The sequence below is a fragment of the Podarcis gaigeae genome (assembly GCF_964106915.1).
Source record: "Podarcis gaigeae genome assembly, chromosome: 5".
NCBI classification, from domain to species: domain Eukaryota; kingdom Metazoa; phylum Chordata; class Lepidosauria; order Squamata; family Lacertidae; genus Podarcis; species Podarcis gaigeae.
Window position 1 is genome coordinate 51458820 of NC_139681.1, and position 22265 is coordinate 51481084.

Here is a 22265-nt window from a genome sequence, read left to right on the forward strand (position 1 = left end):
ATTTCTGCCGCTCTGGGCCTATCCATTTAAAAGGCTTCATTTCAAACCTAATAATCTAAAATTATTCTTTTCAAGGAAGCTGAAGCCACCAGAATGTCAAGAGAAATAGAGAAATTAAAAGAAGAAATGAACTCTCATGTGATCAAAGTAAAATGGGCCCAAAACAAATTGAAGGCTGAAATGGATTTACACAAGGTAGGTGTGCTAATGTTATAGAGGGACATTTTCACTGCAGCTCCTATGTCTCTTTGTAAAGCATGTGTGCAAGGTTTGATTGGCTGTTGCTGTGAAATGTAGGACAAGTTGATTAACACAATGGGAGCGTAACTGGAATGAGAGTAGGGTTTTTTTAATGGTGCTATTCAGTGTCTGTGTGTAATCGGAGCAATGAAAGTTGGAAAATGGGTAAAAGGTTGAGAACTGGCATGAAATGAAAACCTATAAACTTAGCAGTGTAGTTCTGCTGTAATTCTGTGCAGGAGACCTTCTCTTCTGGATCAGATGAGTTACCAGTGAAAGATTTTTGGGTTGCACTAAACACTTCACTAGTGACGCGGGTGGCACTGTGGTCTAAACCACAGAGCCTAAGGCTTGCTGATCAGAAGGTCAGCGGTTCAAATCCCCACGACGGGGTGAGCTCCCGTTGTTCGGTCCCAGCTCCTGCCAACCTAGCAGTTCAAAAGCACGTCAGAGTACAAGTAGATAAATAGGTACCGCTCTGGCAGGAAGGTAAACAGCATTTCCGTGCGCTGCTCTGGTTTCGCCAGAAGCAGCTTAGTCATGCTGGCCACATGACCCGGAAAAACTGTCTGTGGACAAACGTCGGCTCCCTTGGCCACTAAAGCAAGATGAGTGCCGCAACCCCAGAGTCGTTCGCGACTGGACTTAACTGTCAGGGGTCCTTTACCTTTACCTTTTTAAACACTTCACTTGGTGGGGATGGACAAGTAGGCATTTCTTAGTATTGTGAGGCTAAAAAACGTTTCAAATTCATAGTGTCCCAATAGTCAAGAATTTAACATATCAAACAGTTTCACACAGACTGCTCTTGGATAATAATGGGATCTTCAGCCAGTGTCTGCCGGTTAATAAATACAATGTTCAACAACCATATCTTAGGTATGAGGTGGTGGTGTTGTGATGTTCAGATATGCCCTTGGTTGCTTAAGGAAAGCAGTGAAGGCTGCCACTCCATCCTGTCCACGTTTGTTCAGACACAGGTCCTTCTGACGTCACAGACGTTTTCTCTCAAAATAGGTATAAATGAGATTACAATCAAGCCTTTATGTTCCTTTGTTTCCAAAGAATTTAGCTTTCTTTATTTTTCTATTGGATTTTTAACTTCGTCCTCTGCTGCTGGCATTAAGCAGGAATTTTGTCATTTCCATGCAGTCCTGAACTTACTGTTGTTGTTCTACGTACAGTGGTACCTCGGGTTAAGTACTTAATTCATTCCAGAGGTCTGTACTTAACCTGAAACTGTTCTTAACCTGAAACACCACTTTAGCTAATGGGGCCTCCTGCTTCCGCCGCGCCGCCGAAGCACGATTTCTGTTCTCATCCTGAAGCAAAGTTCTTAACCCGAGGTACTATTTCTGGGTTAGCGGAGTCTGTAACCTGAAGCGTATGTAACCCAAGGTACCACTGTACTCATTTAATGGTAGCTAACCATTGTTTATCGGTTTTCCAGGACACCAAAGATCGGCTTAAAGAGGCAACCGCAAAAGTCACTCAAGCGAAAGAGGAAGCTGAGCAAATACGAAAGAACTGCCAAGAAATCATAAAAACATATCAAGTGGGTATAATGTTACATGAAGCAAAATTAAGATGTTGAACTTGCATATAGATTTTCTTTTCTTGTATATCCCACACTCACCTCTAGCCCTATAGCTGAAATGATACAATTATTTCCCCAAACCTATCTAATCTAATGTCATTTCTAAATTAATTAATTGTCCTGGCACAGGCAAATCCAGATACGTTGCTTGCTATTTCATCTTACTCTAGCCATATGTTCTGATCTTCTGCACTATCGCATCCAATATAAAGATCTTTCTGTTGTGCTGAGTGTGCATAATATTATAGTTCCTTTTTAGCCACCATATAACCCAGAGGTACTGACCTAAGGTATAGTGAACACCTGTGTGTGGTAAGGCTAGGGACCAAGGATACTAACTAAATTATGCCCAAGACTCCTTAAGTGGCATGCCATAGCCACCACCCAGCTTTTCTCAGGGCTGAGTTTCCTCCTCTCAGGTGAGAAATCTTCAGTCTCAGTCTAATGGAGGGCACTGGTTCTAATCATTCTATATGACAGAACATATGCAACATCTAGAAATAGTATAACCTTTTTGCTTTCACATCCAGAGAGTGCAGGTTTCAAAATCCACACACACTTAGATGTCAAAAACACAAGTCCTGATCAGATGATCTCATAACTCTCCTGCCTGCAATAAGCATGTCCTTGCTTATTCTTGGGAGAGTGAGGGGTGACATTACACAAAGAGAGTCTGTTGAGTGGCAATAACATCTGATGTCATTCCTCTGCTTCCTTATTTATCCTTGGGGATATTGATTGCAGGAGAGAGCCATTCTGTATCTTGACCACGCATATGCTTTCCCTGTGTAATGTCTGAATGGGGGAGCATATGCATGTCCCTTGTGGCAAATTGCACATAGTCCGCACACATCTGGTATCTTATGTTTGTTGTTTCAGAATGATTGTCTCTCTCTTTTGCATGTTACCCACAGTGCTAAAAGCAGTGATCTGTTTCCAAGCTTGACTTAGAAGAAAATAAGCTCATAGTGTTTGGACTGTAAGTCTGGGATAGATGATTGTAACATAACTTGTACAATAAATAAGGTCTTTTCAGTTTATGAATTGGCATGTGAAGATTTAATAGTGCTCATTCCCTCTCCTTAGGAGTCTGAAGAAATTAAATCAAATGAGTTGGATGTAAAACTCCGACTTACAAAAGGAGAGCTGGAAAAACACTTGCAGGAGAAGTCTGACCATCTAGAGGTAAAATATATTACTCGCTTCAGTGGTTGCATTTTAATGAGGGTTAAGGCTCATACTAGGGGGGAAAGAGTATAGTGGTGGGTCCAAATCATAATTGCTATGTAGATTGAAGTGGACAGGATTGGATCCCATTTTCCTCCATGTTGTATGCAGAATTGTCATTTTTCTCTTTCGAAGGTACATCATGCCAAAATAAAAGAACTTGAAGATGTGAAGCGCACTTTTAAAGAGGGTATGGATGAGCTACGAACTCTAAGGACAAAGGTGAGAGAGAAGAATTCCTTGTAGCCAAAAGACTGAAAGCAAAGGGAAGGAAAACTAACTGTATTATTTACCTGGATAGTTTAACCAGATAGATCAGTGCAAATTTGACTTCCAGGGACCTGATGGTTCTGTACGATATATAATGGCATTGTACTAGCAGTAAGTCCAAGAACTAAAATGATGTGGTACAACCTCTTCATCTCTTGTTTCCTGCATTGCTTGTTACAGTGGTTGAAAAGAGGTCTTTCAAGTGCCCTTCTAAAGTAAGAAGTATTGAACTTGGCAACAAGTTCAGAGGATTTGGGCCAAACGTAGTCTCTCAAAAAAATTATTGCAGCAGGCATTTCTCTGGTGCCACCATCCTTTTCCTGACCTTGACGGCTTCCTTCTGGAGTTGACATGGCAGCTGTGAGAAGATTTAATTTCCCCAAGCAAATGAAAGAGTTCCTGAATGGCTAAGAGAGCTGCTTCAGGGCCATGCTCAGCTCTTTTGACTTTGAATTCAAATACTGTCACTGAAATGGCTCCAGTGCCACCACAAAAATTATTTTTTGTGCAACAGGCAGATAGGGCCAGGAAGGAGAAGTGAAGTGGAGAGAGGTATCATATTTGGAGTCTCATTTGATTAATTCCATAAGGATATATGATGTGCATTATTTGCTGATTTATGTCGTGATAAAATGTAAAAACTTTAGTTTTCAATTGTTGTTCTGAAAAATGTAATAAATGGCATCATCTGTCAGTTGAACCTTCGAACTCCCCTAAAATCAGGTAGGAAGCCTGTCTGTTGCTAATTTCCATTAGAGAGCCACCAATTCACAAGATGTTAAAATGTAATACATTTGCATTTCACTATATCTCCTAAGCATTTAGGATGCAGGGCTATATCTGTGGTTTCCCCCCTCTCTCTGCAAAGTTTAGGAGGGGGAAAAACTTACTGCTTTATATTAAAAGCTGGTTACGATTCTGCTGAGTTCAGGCAGAGATGGTGGTTCTTTTGTCTTTCCTTGCCATACTTTCCACACACTTTGTTAAAATGGCCTATCCGATTACGGTAACTGTAACTAACAATGCCTGGAGATCAGGTGGCTTTTTCTCTTAACTTTAAAACCCCAAACCCTGAAAACGACAAGTAATTATACTTTTGTCAGAGCACTTTCCCAAACAGATCGTGTCCCTTCTTGTAAACAGATAGGTAGGGAAAGAATTCTTTAAATGAAGAAGTCGATGACAAAAGCAAGATTAGGATGGGGGAGAAATAGGTTAAGTTTCAGGTGTCTGTGCAAGTTAAATGAAATTAAATCTTAATGTTTATACAACACAGTTTCAAAAAATATACCGTATTTTTTGCCCTATAAGACTCACTTTTATCCTCCTAAAAAGTAAGGGGAAATGTGTGTGCGTCTTATGGAGCGAATGCAGGCTGCGCCGCTATACCAGAAGCCAGAACAGCAAGAGGGATCACTGCTTTCACTGCACAGCGATCCCTCTTGCTGTTCTGGCTTCTGAGATGCAGAATATTTTTTCCTCTTGTTTTCCTCCTCCAAAAACTAGGTGCGTCTTGTGGTCTGGTGCGTCTTATAGAGCAAAAAATACGGGTATATATATAACAAGGGGATGTACACAATAAACACAAAATGCTACAATATAATCAATAAAGTTTGGCTGGTAAAAAGAAATCACATTTGAAAGACCTCTGCACCTAAAAGGAGGCACCAGGTATGATTCCTGCTGGTGGCAAGGCGTACCACCAGACAAGGCCAGCCATGTTGATGGCTTGGTTCCTTGTCAAGGGGCATGGGGCACAACTGAAGTGTCCCATCAGAAGAGTGATGTGGCACATAAGGAATCAGGTGGTCCTTAAGCCTGGTAGCAAATTGGCAACTGGTACAGCTGTCTCAGCAAAGCAGTAAAATGTTGCCAGTAATCTGCTCCTGTGAGTAGTCTGGTCATTGCATTCTCAGATGCAAGGGGAACCACTGTGTACAGTGTTTGTGATTCAAAAAGTTAATAAAATCTACCAGAAAGAATGAAATGCACCATTTACTTTAACAAGTTCTGTTGTTTTTAGGTCAAGTGTCTAGAGGATGAACGATTGAGAACAGAAGATGAATTATCAAAATACAGAGAAATTATTAATCGCCAGAAGGCTGAGATTCAGAATCTGCTGGACAAAGTGAAAACCATAGATCAGCTCCAGGAGCACCACCAGAGGTAAGATAGTTACATTTTGGTTTTATAGAGCAGATTTTTAAAATATATATATTATACTTAAAGAGTACTGTTCTTTTAACAAATAATTGATGCTGCCACCCAACTTGTGTACAATCCAAACAAAGTTTTGTGTGGTATAAACCTTACTGAATGATTTAACCTTGGACATGGCATATAATTTGTTATATGTTTGATATAACATATAATTTGTTGCTGTTTGACATTTCTAGAGTTAGCACCAACTTCAGTCCAGCTTAGTATTTAATACCCTGGAAATGACTGTGTTAGGGGAAGAAAGTTTTTAAAAAAAAGTAGTTTGATTTGATTATTCAAAACTATATGTTTATGGTTAATGTTGTGTTAAATGCATAGGATTTTAAGCATAAGAGAAAACTATTGGACCCTTATCCAGATTCATAGTGACTGAGTGAAAATACAAAAGTCTTCACCTGGTGATGTCTGTGGACTCTGGCTAGTCCATGTTCTTAAAATGAATCAAATAGTTCAGGTGTTTTGTTTTTTTTTAAAGTCATTTACTTACTATCAATGGATCTCAAAACTGTTTACATCAAAAAATCATAGTACAGTATATAGGTATACAATAAGCACAAGCTCCACATTTTTTTAAAAGCGTCTAGATATGCAGTAAAGCACAGTATTGATGTATGTAACAATCATATCAATATAGAATTAAAAAAAGAAAACAGAAATACCTGCATAAATTTAACCCTAATCTCAAAAATGTGCTAGTCACACAACTGCTCTCATAATCTCTCACTTTCATCAATCACATCCACATACAGCTTAATGAGGTATATTTTTTTAAGTACACATCATTTAATCAATCCCTTACACTCAACAGCCAGTAATAATCCAGTACACCAATTATTAATAATCAAAGTAACAGCCAGCAACCAATGGTAATCAAACTCATTTCAACAACTTCAATAAACCTAGTTCACCCTCACTGAACTAACAGGCACTCCTTCCTGCCTCTCACCTGGGTGAGTGGGCAATTCGAAACCAGGGCAGGAGGCTCTCACCCTGGACGGGGCAGTAAGAAGTATAAAACTTTTGGATAACTCCATACAATAAAATCATAACAGATAATGGTGCTCCAACAACCCTACCACATAACTAATCCACATTACAATGCTGGCAACAAATGTTACACTCTTGATAAATAATGAACACAATACTAGTGAAAACGTGACACAACATTGGGGTGGTTGTACCCACACCTTCATGGCAGCCTAAAAGGTATCAGTCCTCTGATAAAACCTTGAAACATCCTTTGTTCAGGTTTTTTTGGGGGACCTTTGGCCCATCCCATGTGGCTGAACTACAGCTCTCATCAGCTCCAGCAAGTATGGGCAATGGTGAGGAATGATGGGAGTTGTAGTTCAGCATCATCCAGAGAGCTCAAGGTTTCCCACACCTGCCCTATACATATTATCATTTTTAGTTTACTGTTTTGTTACTGTTACAACACAAATTTTAACAAGAAATTTTAAAATGATTTATTTTCCGAACCCCCCTCCCCCCAAAAAAAATCATTGTAGCATGTTGGCTAGAGTAGTGGGGCTTACGTATGGTAAACCCAGAAACCCAAATAGTGTGCATGTCATTGTCTTGGTCTAAATCTTTGCAGACTACTTGTGACAATAAAAATGTGATAACTGCAAATCTGATTTAAAATAAATTATCCTATAGTTAATAGCTTAAAACATCCTTCTCCTTGTTACTCCTCACTTGATTACCATATATTTGTAGCTCCAGGCCCATCACATTGACTCCACTTTCTCAAGAACGTCTTTCCATTTTGAGTCTCTCTCTGTTTGGCTTGTTATTAACTGTTTGCATAGACATATTAAAATTTCACCTGTTTTTAAAAATAAAAACGTCCATTTCTCTGCATTTTTCTTCAGTAATTAATCTGCATCCCTTCATCCTCTTCATCTCCTTGAAAAGTGCCTTGCTTTCATAACATGCTGTCTTTGACCTGGGTCCCAGTCACAATTTTTTGTCTCCCTTAAAAGATCAGTCAATTAAAATAACAGACTGTGTAATTGCTCCTTGTTTAACATCAGCAAGACTCCATTTAATTACAGTGGATTTACTTCTAGAATTCAGACTTGGAAATTACAGAACAAACTAACTTACAGGCGACCGGAACAAAAACATCTGTGCACAATCATGTTTCCATATGGTGCGGGTGAACTAGGGCCTTGAGTATATTTTCAGCCTTCTTGGTGTTAAATGTGTTGCATACTGAATATAGGAGGGCATCATATAAATAGAGAACCACCCACACAGCCCAGGGCACTTGTAAGCAATAATTATCTGAGATGTAGCAATGTTTCAACAACTCTCAACCTCCCTTAGGATTTGTAGAACTGAGCATTTGCATTTCTTCCAATTAACATGGCAACATTGGCTTTTTCTTGGAAATGTGCAATCACAGTGCCTGCAATTTGCAACTTATGAGTAACATCTTAATGATCAAAGTGAATCCCAAAATGAAACATTCCCTCATTTTGAGCTACAGCACTGGTTTCTAGCATTTATTTCACTTTGCAATAATGATTTGCTCAAGTAAACAGTCAATGTCCAAAAATATGTATCTTGTATAGCAGAGCAGGCCTAGGCAACACCAGGACTAATGCAGCTATGAGCACAGTAGCTTTAACTGCAAAGTGTATATGAATGTGCGGACTATCAACTAGGAAACTGTTGATTGCCTGTCTAGTTTGAACTCCTCTTCTCACATCTCAAAATGATGTCCACTCTTGATTTCAGAGATGAACAAGAGATTAACTCCTTGAAGGAAGAAGTGGGCAGCCTCAACTCTCTGCTTACTGACTTCCAGAAGGACATTGATGGCAGCCGGAAAAGAGAATCGGAGCTATTGGTCTTCACTGAAAAGCTGAGTACTAAGAACGCCCAACTGCAGTCGGAAACCAACTCCCTACAAATGCAAGTAGATAAGATCACCTACAGCGAGAGAGAGTCTCAGAATCAGCTGGAACTAGTGAAGCAAGCAAGAGATGAACTGGTAAGTCAGAATTTCAATTAATTGGTTAAGGCTTATGCAATTAATGTTTTTAATTAAACCCTAAGCCCTGGAATAAGCCTGGATGTATTCCTGCTGCTTCTGCTGTTGCTCAATAAATGGCATAATTAAAATAGAGATGCTACAGTTTGGCCAAAGCACGATGAAATAATTCCTGCCTACCTGAAGAAAACCTTGAAAATGTCATCAGCCCCTGCCTTTGAGCCAGTCAGCCAATCTGCACAAAGACAGATGCATTTTACTATATTTATAGTGAATAGGAGAAACCCTGCTTCCGTGTGCCACTGCTGAAGCCAAATTTGGCAGATTTCTTCTTGGGGAGGGGGGTGCTATTTGAATAAACATGGGGCAGTCTGAATAGAAAAAAACCACAGCCAGATACATGCATAATGCTCATTATAACCGGCTTGACTTAGGTAGTGGCTGGGGATGACGGGTAAGAAGCATTGCACCACAAATGGTTTAACAACTGAAGGCTTTGCCTCCCGCTGTAAATCAAAAAGTATGGATCTCACTTTAAGGAAGTGGTGGCTGGTTCTCCAGCCTGGTTACTGGGAGTTCTGAAAGTCTTGTATGTCTTGTGCAGTCCTCTGATGCTTCCTTGAGCTGTGCATCTTGTTGGCCACCTAATGTAGATTGCAAGTTTTCTGGCAGGTTGGCTTCTATGCAACGTCCGAGCCCATTTGAAGCATTAAATAAATGCTTTGCAGTATGTGAAATGAATATATACAAGCTTACGTTTCAGAAATTGGAAACTGAAATCACGTATAGCATAACATGGGCAGCAAAGCTCCAAATTCTCCCTAACTGTGGGCGGAAATAGGGCCTGTGGAAGTATGAATGCTTGTACTTCATAACACATTGGGACAGCTAATCTGATCTTCCCGTTCCTCACAATGGATTCTTATATGCCATGAGAACCATATTCTTCAAAGCCCCCAGGAGCAATATAGTGGATTGGAATATAAACAGTTGGTATATTGGGTCTTTTCTCTCTCTTTTTGCAATGTGTTTTAAAATTGTATGAAATACTCAGTGGACAATGGGGAAAGCAAATGATAACACATCATAATTTGGACTGCATAACTATATGTGTTTCATTTTATAAATTCAGGCAAGTAAATTGCAGAAAGAAGAGGAACTTCACAGAAACAATGTTCAAGCGCTGCAGGCTGAATTAGCGTCTCAACAGAAAGCATTAGCAGACCTCAACACTAAAGCAGATGAACTAAAAGATGAGTTGGTTACTCAGAAGCGAAAGCATGCTGCAAATCTGAAAGACCTCACCAAGCAACTTCAGCAAGGTTAATATTTCTCAGACCTTGGTTTGTATGGCTTTTCCCTACAAATATTAGCACTGCATCAAATAATTTGTGGTTTGTTCCCTTAGCACGAAGAAAATTAGATCAGCTTGAAAACGGCAACTATGATAAAGATGTCAGCAGTATGGGGAGTCGTTCTAGCTCATCAGGTAGGTTGTTTGATTAGTCTCATCAATTATTTCTTTAAAAATCATGCCAATAAAACATATTGTAGTTCTCACAGTATATTTTCACCAGCATGACTTCCCCCAACCACGCCAGTTACTAACAGTTATCCCCCACCAGATTATAATATACCTGAACCCACATCTGTTGAGATTTCTTATCCATCCAGTTCTATATTAATAGTAATTCACCGTAACTTTTTTTCATCAGTGAAAAAAAAGCACGTTGACTTATACAAGGAATGGATTACAATAACTGCAATGCTTAATAAATTACAGTAGTTGATGACAGTCATACTTTATTACAGTAATAATTTATCTAGAACAGGTCTTGTGTATTCAACTTTATCAGGCAACTGGAAAAAGAAAACTCATTGGGCAACTTTAACTGCTCAAGTGTCTGCTCTAATGTTCCAACCATTAATTTGCTCTGAGAGTTCTGAATCTTGAATACAATTGCAGTTGTGTGAGGCTACCATGAAATAATGGAATAGTTCTTGGAGAGTTTAAACCTAGCATTTATACCTTGCTGATTTTTTATATCTTCCTGACTGTGTTTGATGGCAAATACAAATCAGTTACCTTTTTAGTAATGCTTCCTTGGAAGCTGGCAGTGCACAAATGAAAAATCAATTCATGTTTTACAACAGTGAGTCTGCTGCTTTAAAATTCATTGCTTCTCTAGTACTTTGAACATGGAGTGGAATTATCTGTCTGTGTAGAGGCCTGCCATCATCTTACAAGGTCTGTAAGTGGCGTCAAAGGCTCTGCACAAATCTAAATGTTCAAGTTTTGTTTTGTTTTTTCAACCTCCATCATATTTCCATTTTAGTAGTCAAAAAGGTGAGGCACTCTTGAATTTGACCAGATTCTAAACTGGAACAACACTTTACATGGTAAAGCTTTGGCACAATTCTGAATATGTTTGTTTAACAATCAGGGTGGTAGTCACTTGTAATAGAACCTTCCTTTACAGTGGATCCACAACTGTGGATCTCAAAAGCTTCGGCAATTGGGTAGCCTCCTTTAAGTGTCCTTGGCAGAACCCATCCCCCTGTGATTTTTAATAGTTATTATAAATTTGGGTTGCTTTGCTGAGGTCTGCCTGAGTTCTACAGTTTGTCTGTACTAGTCTTGATTATTTGAATTTATTAGATTTATATACCACCTCTCATCAAAATATCTCAAGGCACTTCACAACCTCAGGGCAGTTTAGGTTTTAGTACTATTATGAAATTGGTATTTTAGATTTTCATACTGCATTTTATATGTTAGCCATTTTTGTGGAATATTATGTCAAAATGCAGATTAAAATCTTTTATAATCCACAACTTTTCTTTATTTGACTGAGAGCCATGCATTGCAATTAAGATGTCATTGGTTTTGACAGGATCGCTTAATGCTCGAAGCAGTAATGAAGATCGTTCCCCAGAAAACAGTGGCTCTTCAGTAGCTGTGGATCATTTTCCTGAAGTGGACAAGACCATCTTGATTGAGAGAATAGTAAGGTTACAGAAAGCCCATGCTCGGAAAAATGAGAAGATGGAGTTCATGGAGGATCATATCAAACAGCTGGTTGAAGAAATCAGGAAAAAAACCAAGTATGTACAACATCTGGTCCATTTGGTAATCAGTTTGAAAAAATACAATGCAAGATGCTGTGTTTAAAGTTAACACTGGTACTCTGTATGGTAGCTGGATAACTTCATCAGGAATGGAAATGGTGCCAGACACCTCAATTTAGCCCCAGTGTATTTCCATGTTTTTCAGGGTGAGGGTGGAGGGCACGCTTCTGCAATGAAAGTTTCCTCCATTTCTCATATATAGGTGCTAATTTCGTAAACGAAATATCTTAATAGTAAACAGAACTTACCATAGAATTAAACTAAAATAGCAATGTTAATTAAACTGTACTGATTCAAATGTGTGTTGACGTATGTAAAGTAGTCTATGCTGTTTTTTTAAAAAAATCTGATTTGAACATGAATTCTGAAAGTGCTTCCATAGCAATTTGCTGTTCTCTTTAATTACTACCTTTCATGCAAATTGAATCTTAGCAAATTACCGACTGGGAAGCATTAAGCCGAAAGTTTCCTTCACAATTCTTATGCTGGCAGATGTTAGACACTAAGCTCTTCACCTTTGCGAAAGAAAAAAACACACAGCACAGTTAATTTGCACGAGCTGTTTCAGTTTGAAGCTGCTAAGTAGTTGTGTAGCACACATCGCTGCAGCAAAGTGTACTGTACACCTACTTTCAGAATACAGTACATGATTGCTAACGACACAAGCTGGAATCTATTTGCACTTGGTGACACTTGGTGTCAGGAAGTCAAATAATTTTTGTGAGTTCCTCACTTTCTTTTTCACAATGAAAACAATACAGTGGTACCTCGGGTTACATACACTTCAGGTTACAGACTCCGCTAACCCAGAAATAGTGCTTCAAGTAAAGAACTTTGCTTCAGGATAAGAACAGCAGCAGGAGGCCCCATTAGCTAAAGTGGTGCTTCAGGTTAAGAACAGTTTCACGTTAAGAACGCACCTTCGGAACGAATTAAGTACTTAACCCGAGGTAACACTGTATAGCCAACTCTCATCAGTTGGAGACTCCTTCAGCTAAACTCCCTAAGAAATGTACATATGATTTGCTCTTAGAGTTAACAATGAGGACAAAATTTGGGAACACTAGTTAAGAGTTTGGCTCTGCAGGCCACTGCTTGACGTGTGACCAAGTTTGTTTCCTTTTAACGGTGATGGTGATTCTGGGGACTATATGCCCAGCTGGAAACTGCTAGGACATGTGATGCCACCTCTAAAAGCAGTTTTGTCAATTTAAATATCTTGAGGTTTTTGCTGGTGCCAAGACTAGCCGTGGGGAATTATGAGCTGCTATTGTGTCTTGGAAAAAGACCACAGCAAGTTTGGCTAGGAAAGTTGCCTTTATGTTGAAATATATAAAACAGCATACTTTGAAGTATTTTTGCTCTAACTAGAAACTATTCTTAACAAGGTAGTGTTCCCAATGTAACATTTTTATAGAGCAATAATAGCATGTCTCCCACTGAGGACACTCTGTGTGTAGGGACAATGCTGAGTTAGATGGACTAATTTTCTGACAGTATAAATTAGCTGCCTGTGTTTTTTCATGTTGTCACTATCTTACACTGTTTTACTTTCTACAGAATAATCCAGAGCTACATTTTGAGGGAAGAAGCTGGCACATTGTCATCTGAGGCCTCTGATTTCAATAAAGTGCATTTAAGTAGGCGTGGTGGAATTATGGCCTCTCTCTACACATCTCACCCAGCAGACAGCGGGCTCACTTTGGAACTCTCTCTGGAGATCAACAGGAAGCTCCAAGCAGTCCTGGAGGACACTTTATTGAAGAATATTACCCTGAAGGTAATTTGAAATAGAAAATTAAAAAACAACAACCAAGGTGCGATGAAAAGCATGATGTATTCTAAGTGATGGTATATGACTGCAAGCTATTATAGAAAAAAGCCTTTTAGACATGCTCTGAACAACGTTAAAATATCTAGGCAGACTGTCATGTGTACCCTGAAGTGAAATAATTTTGAGTAAATCTATCCTTTCTTTCTTACTAATGTGTGCAGGTTTCAAATTGCAGTGGACTTGAATTCATTCAACCTTGAAGACAAGACACTGTTTTTTTTGTTGTTTAATTGGGTATCATAGAGTCTGCTAATATCCCCCTCTATTTTCTTCAAAGGAAAATCTGCAAACACTAGGAACAGAAATAGAACGGCTAATTAAGCAGCAGCATGAACTGGAACAGAGACTGAAGCAAACATAGCTGAGAGCAAGACCAAGGAGGCAGAAAAGACAGGTGCTCCATACCCTGTTGGTATATAACCTGGATATCTGCCAATGTCTTCTGTCAATCCCATGAAGCTTTAATAAAGTGAACTGGAGTATGTTTATGAGCGAGGTTTACAAGGTCCAGCGCTTGCTTTGCCTGAAGTGATGGAAAACTCTTGGTGAACTTTTCTGAACGCTATGTGCATCCATATTGCTTTTCACTGAAACAAGATATCAACATGCACCATTTTATGCACTTATATTTAGAGAGAGAGCAAAAAAAATAATAATTCTGCTTTGTGCAACTACAGTACCATGTTAATGAAGAAGCTTGGTGGGAGGAAAGACTCCTGGGTTTTGCAGTTCTTGGGGGTGGGTAGTGATGGAGAGGGTTGTCCAATGGACATATTAAACTTATTGCCCTCTAGAGGATATATGTTTGGGGGAAACCAAACACTCACACACATGCACTTCCTCTCTTGAATTTATTTAAAATGGTTGATTTTATTTATAACATGCATTGGAAAAGACTTTCATAGTAGACTGTTCTCTAAGGACATGGCACTGCATATTTTATCAATTGGAGACGAGAGAATTTTTTAAAAATCCCTGTTGACTTCTTGGATATGAATTGGATTATTATTATTTTTTAATTAAAGAGAATAATTAAAAGAGAAACTTCTGCAGCTAATTGATGTGAGCTGTTGAAACCAGGATTTCACCTACAGAGATTGCTAATAAAATACAGAGCTATTTATTATTTGAACCCTTGCAAGGCTTTGTAAATTTAAATGGAAATAGCAGTTGCATCTGTGTGCGGTGGCATAAACATATACTCTTGCTACTTTATTGCCTGTCTCATATCTGCCCATGTACTGGCACAGCCATACTTCTACCTGGGTGGAAGAAGGAAAAGAGGTATTTACTAGGGAACTTAAGTTGTCTATACACTACAAAACTATGGTAGTCTGCTACTAGAAATGACTACATACAAGCTTTCTTAAGAATGGTGAGTGACAGCTTGTGGCCCTCCATGTCTTGTTGGACTCTTAACTTCCATCAGTTCTAGTCAGCGTGGTCGGGGGCAATGGGATCTGCCCTGCAATCTGGAGGGCCACAAGCCTGGCACAGAACGAACAGAAAAAGCTACCCACTATTGGCTGCTGAAATGATAGGCACCGCCAGGAGACAATAATGAACAGCTGCATCTCTGCCAAAAATATGTATGTGAGCTATGCGATTCCTAAAATACAAATTGCAAAGCATTGGAAATAACTCAGCACTTGAGTAGTCTTGCTGGTGGATAGCATGTACTTAGTAAAAGCTTAAGAGCAACAAGTAAAATTAAGTTATCGAGGCTGTTTTGGGAAGAGAAGAAGCTGGTGGGAACTTCAGGCTTTTCTCTTGGTTTGACGAGCGCTAGCATGCATTTCCAGGGAACAGAGCAATAAAAGGGAGGCTCTGGTTTCTTATGCTTTAACCTTGAAGTGATAATATGTGGTTTTTCATGTTCCTTTTTGAGAAGAGGGCAGTGCATATTCAGGCTTGAGCTTGTCCCGATAGGAGGAAGATGAAGCAGATGCGTGCCTTCCCCTTTCAGGAAGTCATTGGCGTACGGTAAATGCATTATTCCAACTAGATCATTGCTTTGTTTTGCCTTATTAGAATATAGCAGCTTTCCAAAGCTACACTGCATCAAAAATCTTGACGCCCATGTGACTACGGGTAATGAAAAGAAATTGACATATGCCATTCAAATTTAATTAACTTTTTTCCTTCAGTCCCCCCCCCCTTCCCCACCCCAAGGATGGAGGCTTGAGAGAAAGGCAGCCTCTATTTCAAGTTGCAGTTTCTTTTCATTTGTTCGTTTGAAATACAAAACTCAACTTGAACTTCTTACATAGGCTCCATTCCTCTTCTCACGTGTGTGGATTGAGTCTCACTTTGAGAGAACTGCTCTTTAAAAACGAAAAGGAACCCTAAACAAATGTACTTGTACAAATATGTATATACTGCTAGAGTTTGTATTTTTTTAAAAGCCATGCATTTCATACTTATGTACAGTAGCAACATCACATTAGCAAAACATGTTTGCCTTCCAAATGGAACCTTTATGGTGCTGGGGAGAAAGAACTGGTCCTCAGTCTTGTACATACAAAATTAGACACTTTCCCCTGTTTAGTGTTACTTCATTGTGTATAAATTAGAACTGGAGTAACTGAAACTGTACAAGTCTGCAGTTTTTCCTTCAAGGGGGTCATTGTTAGTCACCAATTACTTGTTTTTAAGGATCAGGAATTAAGGAATGTTTGCACACAAAACCAACCAACCAACCCAGAATTTCTTGAGGTTTTTAATGGCAGAAGTGTATTTATTTTCAAAATAGTGCATCACTGCGCACCACAAATTTAGCCTATCTACTATATATGCTTGAAAAGTTGTATATTTGCAATTGCACTGAGTCTTGTTTAAAATACATCCAGCCCTGAGTGAACCTCCGTTTCTCCTTTCATGAGGAACACAGATGTTTTGGGAGGGAAGAACTTCCTTTTCACCTGTGTGAATTGGTCCAGGACAGAGTTTGACTTAGACTATTAAGATGAAAAAAGAGCTCAGAGAAGGGTGATGTGGTGGAAGCCATTATTTTGATAAGCCTTTTAATATGCCTGATTGCTTATTCTTTTCTGAATGGAGGATATCAGTAAACTCGAGTGTGTTATATGCCTGGATAGCAACTCCCAGCTTGTGGTAAACCAATTGTGTGATGGTAGACGGAACAAGCAGAACTGGATATTTGGTGCTGTATTTAGTGTGAGCTATATTCAGAGTAGACCCATTGAAATTAATGGATGACTTTACACTGAGTAAAACATAGATGGCTACAACACTTAAGAGGTTTGCTACAAAGCCATCTGTTTTCAATGGCATGCAAAATGAAAAACGGCATATTCTGCACAGAGCACTCGCTCAATACAAAAAGCCAACAAACAGGATAGTAACTGCTGCGTGAACAACTTCTGTACTTTGTACAACCGGGATACTGCACATCTCAAATTGTTAGAGTATGTCTCAAGGTATTTTCTGAAGGAAGTGTTCAGACAGACTATCAATTTGAATCAGCCCTTTGCATTTTAAGATCACTTTGAAGGTGGAATTATTGGAGAGCAATTGAATTTGATTGTATCTTTGCCATTCTTTCATAGATGCAATTTGCAAATGCTGTGAGGGCAACTTGACAAGATGAGGGGAGATCTGTAATTGACAAAGTAGCCAGGGAAGATTCAGATGAGAAATAGCAGTGCTGTGGGAGCAAAGGGTTAGCATGAGAGGGAAATAATAATAATAATAATAATAATAATAATAATAATAGTAGTAGTAGTAGTAGTAAATGATATGCTGCCCTTCATTCAAATATCTCAGGGCAGTTCACAACATAAAAACACAAAAGACATAACAACAACAACAACAAAAACCACACCTCCCACAAGCACATTCTTTAAAAAAATAAGATTTTATCTTCCTGGGTTCCAGTCCCCACCCCTAGAACAGTTAACCACTGCTTCCTCCTGATCCAAATCTTTGTCACAGACAGTTGAATTGGCAATTTTTTATGGGCAATCCAAACATTATTATCATGACCAGAGCATCTTCCTGGCCCGCATTGTACTTTGTGTTTGCACTGTATTGTGGAGTATGCACGGCTCTATCAATATTGAGTTTACTTTACCACTACCATAGTTTTCTGCCTACCTACTTTTCTGTGCAGTAGAAGTAGCAAATGTGTGTGCTTAGACACCCAGAGGAAGCAGGCATACTTAATGCTATTCTTTTACTGTCAGAGGTATTTAGGTCAGCATATTAGGCCACCTTCTTTTTGAATATTCAGAATGCTTAATTAGAGACCTCTTCAGGGCTACCTGCAGCAAACCATCCAAATGATAAAAATGGTGATTCAGCCATTTATAGAAGGGGTTAGTAATAAAAAACAACAACCAGAGTTTTGTAGCACCTTAAAGGCTAACAAATTTGTTATGGCATAGAAGCTTTCATGGGCCTCAGTCTACTTCATATGCATGAAATATTATCAAGCAGTATCTGGAGAAAACTTGCTCTAGGAATGGCACATGTTTTGCAGCACTGTATGTCCCCAGTACGCAACATGACGTCACGTCTTAATTGGTCTTTAATTCCTGATCATTTAAACTAATTAAATAAGGGAGTTTTCATCAGACAATGGTAATACAAGGATTAGTGCATGCTATGAACAGGGAAAATATATATAGGAAATTGCTTCAATATGAAAATAAAGAAATTAGAAAAAATAAAGTGATGTTACCACTATCTAAATCATTTCTGATGTTCCAAATAAACTGCACATTACTTTTCTTCCTTTTCAAAGTCCGTTTAAGAAAGAAAGTATATTTAAGAGTAACCTGGTCCTTTGGCTGCAAACCTTTCTGGGATTAACCTCTTAATGGAGCTTTATAGACAGAGCCCCCCTTCTGACCATACCTTTAAAGCATCATCATCATGCCACTTTGAACCATCATGATTTACCCCCTTAAGACTCATGGAAACACTAGTTTTTTTAAGGGTGCTCAAAAGTTGTAAAGAAATCCCTGTTCTCACAGAGCTCATTCTCAGAGTAGTTTAACAATCAGTCCCTCTTCCAGGGAGCTCCGGCAGTTGTAATCCTGGGAGAAAAATAGGAGACTCATAACAACTCTCAGCACCCTTAACAAACTGCAGATCACAGAATTATTTGGGGGAAGCCATGACTGTTAAGTGGCATGATACATGAAGAGCGCAGATGGGCCATAGCCAGGACTGAGATGCTAAGTCGGTTGTCCAATCTTTCTAGCCTCATAGGAGCCTCTGAAAAAGCAGAGTCTGAAATGACCATGGCACAATTCACAGAAAGTGTTAGCAATAAAAGAACGAGCTCTCTTCATTTGGAGACAAATATATCAGCAGCATTCTTGAAAGGACAAAGCTGTTCCTTCCATCAGAATTTAAGATTCCATCTTCTGTTAACAGAATGACTTGGGTTTCGTATCTTATTCCTCTCTTTCTAGGCTTTTAAATTCAAGTGCTACGTGGTTTTCAGACATAGGTCAGCTTGGCAGCCAGTCCCGATATCTGTTCTAAATGAGGAGGTTACTCACAGATTTGGGTTCAAAATCTTGGTACGCCCCAGCAAGTTTTTAATTCCATTTCCTGAAGAGCAACAGCCTTTACCCAGTGTCAAAATCACACTGTTGGTTGTTAACAAGTTGACATCTATCTGTGAGGCAACCTACATTATTCTTTGTTTAGAAAATGACAGTAATTCCTCTTGGTGGCTGTCTGCATGTACATGAAAGTGGTAAATCACAGATATTTTTGTAACAGAAAATATGCATACTTAGAGGTAGGATTACTGTCATCTGAGGACATCTGTCATGCAAGAGGGAATGCTGACAGACCTAGAACACTGACTTGTATATGCATGTAGACAACGTTCATGGAATTTTAAAAGAGTGCACAAATTAGATGATGTACCCAAGTATGTACATCACTTGACTGCATTGAAGAGTGTCGTATTTCAGGTGATGTTGGGTGATGGTTCTAACTTGGAATTAGCATTTGTGGCAGCTCAGTCATACATGCAAGCAATCACTTGATGTTCCCACTGAGGTTAGTAGCTCCCCTCCAGTTACTATTGACTGCCATCCTTAGCAAAAAATAAAATAAAAAATACTCTGCTCTTATTGATGATTAATTTGTTTGCAACTCATTTCCTTCAAGTTAATCATTTGCAAATAGTACTAAGGCTTAGTAACGAGGACCAAAACCACCTGTTTTCTAAGACAGCAGACGTGTTCTACTTTAAAAGTGCATCTTGTTCCTGAAGAATAGAGGGGATAGTGTTCTTTCTGTTCATAATATAATTTTAGAGTAAACAAGCCCCTATGAATGTTACTTTATTCATAATCGTTTTAAAGCAAGGTAGTTTAATATTTTGAAACAACAGTAGGTGGTGCTAGAAAACACTTCATATCCTCTAGCAAAAACAAATTGAAGGGAAAACGATGCCATATCTGTGTGGATCTCTCAGTTCATTACAGGTGTTGAACATATTTTTCCAGAAATGATTATATTATTTATCTACTTTGAGTGCTGATAATTTCATTATGTCCAATCTTCCATTTGTATGTATGTGTATTATGACAATATAGAAAATAATGGTTTGACTAAATCATATTCTGTAGATATTTCTGTATAAATGATGCCCCCCCATACATGGATATACATTATGTATATATTGGACTTTGAAATAATAAATGCCACAAACAAATGTGCGGCTGCTTCTGTTTAGTATTTCTGACAGCAACATGTCTGGGAAAATACTTAATTTTGACCCTCTGTACATAACCTACAATGTATGGATTTTTAAATGATGATGATGATGATGATGATTTGTAAGCTGTCATTCACCATAAGGCCTAATGTGGCATACAACCATTAAAACAGTTTACAAAGCTGTTTTAATCACAGAAGGTGGGTCCTATAAATATGTATTTCAGGTTAGTGTTAGAAGCGGTTATGAAAGCTAGGAGCTAAAAGACCCCTTAAACGTAGGTTATGGGTGCAACAACGAAATGTCTAGGTGTGCTTTTTAAAAAAAAAGAATACAAAGCTGAAAATGAAGTAGTATTAAAATATTTCTGAAGTATTATATACATTTTTCACATGGTCTAGTAGTCCTTCCCCTGCCCACCCCCCTAATATTCTTAAGAGGGTCTCTTCTCTAGTCTTCGGAGAGTAGCTGAAAGTGGGGAGCATAGCTATCAACTTTTCCCTTTTCTTGTGAGGAATCCTATTCAGAATAAGGGAATTTCCCTTAAAAAAAGGAAAATGTTGACAGCTATGGTGGGGAGGCAGAAAAAGGTCCTACTTTCCTTCCACTCTGCAGTTTTAATCTGAAATCTTAGGCACAGGACTGTGCCCAGAGCTCAGAAACACTGCGCAAATGAGATTCTCTGTTGCAAAATGCGCCTAGAACAATGGGAGTTTCGAACACTGTTTCAGGTGTCAAAAGCCCAGGGTAACGTATTCAGCATTTACTGGAAGTTATATAATGAAGATGGCAGACACACCTTTAAGGGGAGGGAGGTGGGGGCACAACAGTGAACAATATCGGGAACAGTAGCGCAGTTCCACTTTCCACTTGATAGTGTGAAACCTTAAAAACTTGCCTTAAAAAAAAGGGTTCTATGATCCTAGCTGAAAGCTATAATTTACACTTCCGGGCACACCTTTTTAATAGTGTCCTGTTTATTGCCTCATTTTCCCCAAGCACAAATTGGCCTGTATGTGAAATCATGTCCTGGATTGTCTGAGAAATCACAACCTATTTCTCTGAAGAAAGGTTGGAGTACACCAGGTGTGCCTAAAACAAATTCTTAAGCCAGACACAAGGAGTTTCAACAGGATGAATCGTACGCTTGTATTGCCAGAGACACACAGACAGACAGAAAGCGCACAAACAGAGTGCTGAACTTGGCTAGCTGAAGCAGACTGGGCAGCCCGGCTAGGGCCGGAATATCAGATTTCTGGTGATTTGTCATAACGGTATCTTCAAGTCCCTTGGTTGCATGTGCTGTGTGAAAGAAATGATAAATCGTGTCCTCCCTAAAAGAGGGCACATGTGGGGGTGAGATCTGGAGACTGACCTCCTGTGTTGTGGGTGGGTTGGATCGTTAGCCACAACACCCGATTAGTAGGTCCCTCAATGTTGGGTTCAATCTGGCCAATGGGGCACAGTCTGAATAGATTGAGGGACCTATTTATACCCATGCTTCTCCTTTTGGCTCGTCCATTCAGAACACCCGCCTACCTCTTCTTAATTTTAGGGCTTTGTGCGATTGACCTTGCTATGCCGTCGTCTGTCATTGGGACAGGGGCACGGCAGGAATTTCCCCACTTGACTGATTGGCTGTTGCCATTTGGGCTCCGCCTGATGCGTAGCAAATCGTCACAACTTGTAAGGTTGTGGATAGGCACTGGTTCAGGTGATAGGGATGGGAGAGCGGTCTCATCATCCCTATGTGAAGGGTATTCCGTTAAAGAAATCCAGGGACTCAACTGGTTTGTTCAACCCCCGGGAGGGGGTTGTGCCCGTGCCTGAGTCCAGGGGGGCATCTGGGTGGTGAACATAGTCTGTTTCCGGCTTTTCACCTACCCAGGTGTTCACCCTTGGCTGACCTATGCTGGTGCCCTGGGTCAGTGCTGCCTGCAAGGGTGCAGGGAGCTAGTCGAACCAGAGCCTATGCAACCACTCACCTACTGTAATCAATAAAGTTGTGGCCTAAATTCTGCCAAAAACCCAAACTAAAATT

The 22265-nt window shown here is 39.4% G+C and overlaps 1 protein-coding gene across 1 annotated transcript in view; it reads left to right on the plus strand.

The window, feature by feature from the left end:
* Nucleotides 1–20221, plus strand: part of CCDC186 (coiled-coil domain containing 186) — a 37552-nt gene extending 17331 nt beyond the window's left edge. Inside the window, 11 exon segments of the mRNA XM_083741236.1 lie at nt 76–195; nt 1691–1795; nt 2924–3022; nt 3200–3286; nt 5358–5500; nt 8300–8555; nt 9688–9877; nt 9964–10044; nt 11450–11660; nt 13245–13464; nt 13796–20221. Coding sequence (XP_083597362.1) covers nt 76–195; nt 1691–1795; nt 2924–3022; nt 3200–3286; nt 5358–5500; nt 8300–8555; nt 9688–9877; nt 9964–10044; nt 11450–11660; nt 13245–13464; nt 13796–13879 — 1596 coding nt within the window. The 3' untranslated portion in view covers nt 13880–20221.
* Nucleotides 20222–22265: the final 2044 nt, after the last annotated feature.